Source organism: Apaloderma vittatum, unplaced genomic scaffold (genome assembly GCF_000703405.1).
Source record: "Apaloderma vittatum isolate BGI_N311 unplaced genomic scaffold, ASM70340v1 scaffold45029, whole genome shotgun sequence".
Taxonomy (NCBI): domain Eukaryota; kingdom Metazoa; phylum Chordata; class Aves; order Trogoniformes; family Trogonidae; genus Apaloderma; species Apaloderma vittatum.
This window is the reverse complement of record NW_009736633.1, coordinates 1-3,996: the sequence shown is the minus strand read 5'-3', so window position 1 is coordinate 3,996 and position 3,996 is coordinate 1. Positions and strand designations below refer to the sequence as shown.

At 37.6% G+C, this 3,996-nt stretch overlaps 1 protein-coding gene across 1 annotated transcript; it reads left to right on the top strand.

Moving 5' to 3' along the window:
- The first annotated feature begins 44 nt into the window (after nucleotides 1–44).
- PIGP (phosphatidylinositol glycan anchor biosynthesis, class P) lies at nucleotides 45–3,554 on the top strand. Its single transcript, XM_009877044.1, has 4 exons — nucleotides 45–126; nucleotides 1,327–1,399; nucleotides 1,917–2,035; nucleotides 3,424–3,554. Exons 1-4 carry the CDS (start codon nucleotides 45–47, stop codon nucleotides 3,552–3,554), a joined length of 405 nt encoding a protein of 134 aa, XP_009875346.1.
- Nucleotides 3,555–3,996: the final 442 nt, after the last annotated feature.

The window sequence follows — 3,996 nt, the reverse complement described above, 5'->3', positions numbered from 1 at the left end:
GCTCCTTCCCGCCCCCCCCCGGAAGTTAAAAGGAAGAGACCGGTATGGTTGAAAACTCTCCAGCCCCTTTGCCGGAAAGGGCAATATACGGATTTGCGCTTTTTTTAGGATCGTGGTTTTGCTTTAGTAAGTATCCTGGGTGCCGAATGCTCCACCGAAAAACGGCGCTTTTCGTTCCGATGACAACATCCAAAAAGGATCCAAATTATATTACTCAGCCTCTTGTAAGGGTGGGCGATGCAGGACTGAGTGATCATTGTTTGCCAGACCTGTCAGTTGTTACAAAGGTCTCGTTGCCTTTTGTGATTTTTCTCCTGTTTTGTCTGTCTTTAACTTCGTTAACGGGTTCTTGAGTAGTATTACAGAGTCAAAGCATCAAAAATTCTCTGCATTCTCATTTTAGGAACTTTTTACTTGAATTGCATACGTTGTCACTATTCAGTAACCATTGTAGACAGTAGTAGTACAACCTTCCCTACCCAAATACTGAGGAAAAAAAGTCAGTCTGGTCAGTGGAAAATGGTTAGGGTTATACCATCATTTCTTTGCTGGTGTGACAGGCTCTTTAGCATTTCACTGGGGGATCTCTCACATGCCCACACAGTAACAAAGCTTGGGAGGGTGAGAACACTTTTTCAGCCCAGGAAAAGATGCTGCAAATATCCTATAGTCAAATAATAGAACAGGAACCTGCTGGAAGGCTCTCACCCATCCTGTCACAGGAAGCTGCTGCAGTTTCATTACTTGTGTCACTGTTTGGCTGCTAATCTGTTGCCCTCAAGTTTTGTTAAACCTTTCTCTGGATTTGTTGGTAGGGAGCAAAATTTCTTAATATTGGTTTTGTTGACACAAAAATTAAGTTGCCAAGAATCAGAAAGTATTTCTAGTAACTTTTTCTGAACAGTTCCACCCAAGCACTGCAATTCTACCAACTTTTCTTTCAACCAAATGACCCACTGTGTGATCATTTTATGCTTTAAAATTTTCTGCATTCAGAGTAATTTGGAACCCTTTTACTTTGTTCTGCAGTTCAACTTGCAAGAAATTCATGTCTGTATACATAGGAAATCAGAAACAAAATGTTAAAGCAAACGTAAAAATGATCCAATATACCAGCTACAAAATGTTGCTCCCATATTGGGCAGGTTTTGTGTCTGAGAGGCATATTCTACAATGTTTAGGTGGAGCTATTTTGATTTAAATAGTGTAGAAGCAAAATACGGTCTTGGCATGTATCAGTAAGAAAGTATTGCTCTGAAATTTAGAAAGTAAATCTAAAACAGTATCAGTCATACTTTTATGACTTTTTAGTGTTTTTTTTTTCAGTTTTGTATCTTATCTGGGCCTATGTTCCTGAGACTTGGCTGTTCACATTGGGACTAACCTACTGGCCTCAAAAGTAAGTTAAACCAATTAAACTCTACAGCCTGAACATATTATGATACCCATAGTTATTTTCAAATAACAACATTTTTTAAAATATAGTGGTCTTGTATTTAACACATTTTTTCCTGATGATAAAAGACTCATCCTTGTGAGGCATTTTTTAATGGAGATAAATAGCTGTGATGAAAATTTTTCATTCTGTAATGAAAGAAACTATATTAGATTTTTTAATGATAAATTTGACATTTTGTTTTCAGAAAGCTTGCTGATGAAAATACAGTAAACTTTAAAATGTAACTGAAAAAAATAAAACCCTTCTTTAATGAGTCTATTTGACGGTTCATGACAAACTAGCAGCAGTGACTATGCTGTCAGTAATCTTGTGAGACCGGGATACATATTCAGATATGCTATTTCTTTTCATCTTGGCTAAGTTTGTGCTAGATACAATAAGAAGCACTAGATTAAAACTGTTATATCGGTAGGTGTTTGTTATAACAATATGTAAACTTTAAAATCTTTTTCCTCAGATACTGGGCAGTTGCTTTGCCAGTGTACCTACTAGTTGCTATAGGAATTGGTTATATATTGCTTTTTGGTATTAACATGATGAGTACGGCTCCACTTAACTCCACACATACCATTACAGGTAATTTTATTGGGCTTTTTTTAAGACTTTGGTACTTAATTGGTAATTTCTGCAAATACGTATAGGTAGGCACATATAATATAAATTTAATTTTAAGCCTTTACATATTTTGATCTAGAAAAGGAGTTCTTGGAAATACTGAAGTGAAAATATAGCCATGAGCCTGACTCTTCCCTCTTTGCCCTCTTATGGCGGTGGTTTCCAACCAGTAGAGCACACTTTGTTAGTAGAACAGACAAGCTAGAGGAGCAGGGATTAGGTGTATAAAGATCTCCCAGGCGTGCACCTTGCATTGCAAACCGGTAAAGAGTGTCATGGGAAGAAGGGCATTAGCACCTACCTAGCAGTGGCAGAGGTGGGAAGGCATGCAGAGTAGGGCTGATACAAAGGAGGACATTGCAGTATTGAGCCCTGATCAGATACGTTAGAGATTCCTTGTCTGAAAAAGCTATTCTTCAGTTTTTCTCTCAGCTTTTGCATAGTCGTTACTCCTGCCAAAGAGACCTGTTCTAGGCATTCACAGTATTCTCCAGGCAGCTGCATCTTCCTCCACATGAGGTATTCCACTGCTGTTTGCAGGTGACCATCTTTGTTAGAAGAAAACGCAGACTGTAAAATGTGTCAAGAAAGTTGCCTATGGCTGAAGCTGTTGAAGTTACAGTGCTTTAACAAACTGTGTACGTAATATTATATTATGCTCAACTGCTAAGGAAAAAATACCAGTCAAGGCTGTAGTTGAAATGTGTTACTCCAGTGCTTCTGTCAAGAGCTGCCATTTAGTCATTCCTGTGTTCCTACCCACTCCTTCACACTCTCATGTCACCTTCTCTTTTTGTGTCAAGCCAAGAGCTTGTGTGACTTATGGCATGTGGAATGGGGGACCTACTCTGTTTGAAAAACAACTGGATTTTATTTTTCTTTTTTTCCAGAGGAAGCACTTCCATATTTACATTCAAAGTGCACCTCTAAAGATATTTACGCTATTAGAGGAATGGCTGCCTTGTAGTGATGGGAATAAGCAGCCATGATAAAGGGAGGGTGGACAGCATCTCTCAGTGGAAATTCTAGTACAAAACGTTCAAGCGACAGACTGAGCTACTCACTGTGGGGTTTGGTGGAGGTGGTGGTTTTGTCTTTGAGTAGTTACGGTTTCATGTCATACAGCATCTTAAACTGAGCAAAGTTCCAGTGATTTCAGCTTTGATTTATTTGGGGGCTCTGCTAAAACATGTCGATATAAAGCATTTCTGATGACTGTCTCATCGTATCTCAGCAAGATAGGGTTTTCAGCATCACTTATAGTAGCTAAATTTATACTAAATTTATAGCATTTCTGGAGAGAAAAATAAAATCTTTAATATGTGAAATGTTCTCATTGTCTCCTGTAGATAACTATGCAAAAAAGCAGCAACAGAAGAAATTTCAAGAGGAAGCAATTCCAGCATTGAGGGATATTCCCATCAGTGAAGTAAACAGAATGTTTTTCCTTCCTGAAAAAGGAAACTGCAACAGCAGATAGTCATTATTATGATCTGTTTGAATAAAGGTTTAGTAGAATTATTACATAAGGAAAATCAAAACCTTTCCAAGCTAAAAAAACTTCTTTCTGCCTGTAGAACTGGCATTTCTAACTAAATTTGCATTACACATTTCACTGAGATGACTTGGATTTATTTTTATGCGTGCATCTTAACAACCTGCTCTAGTGTGAGAATCATGCCACATTAATATCTAACTATTCTTAGGAATTTCAAATAGTATTCTGTTACTTGTAGATTTCTGCTTGTAATTTCCCTTTGAGAGTGAAAAATAGTTTTTGGACATAGCTTAATTCTATTTCCCTTTGAATTCAGGAAGAGGAAATGCATTCCGCTAGTCCAATGTTGAGAATTTTTTTTTAATAAGTTATGTTCATTTTGAAGTGTTTACATTGTTGTCCTGGGTTTGAGCTAAAACCCAGT

Excerpts from the sequence above, each read along its gene's own strand:
- PIGP (XM_009877044.1), top strand. The coding sequence starts at position 45 with ATGGTTGAAAACTCTCCAGCCCCTTTGCCGGAAAGGGCAATATACGGA. Across the intron at positions 127-1,326 it reads AGGATCGTGGTTTTGCTTTA|TTTTGTATCTTATCTGGGCC; the intron begins GTAAGTATCCTG and ends TTTTTTTTTCAG. Across the intron at positions 1,400-1,916 it reads CTAACCTACTGGCCTCAAAA|ATACTGGGCAGTTGCTTTGC; the intron begins GTAAGTTAAACC and ends CTTTTTCCTCAG.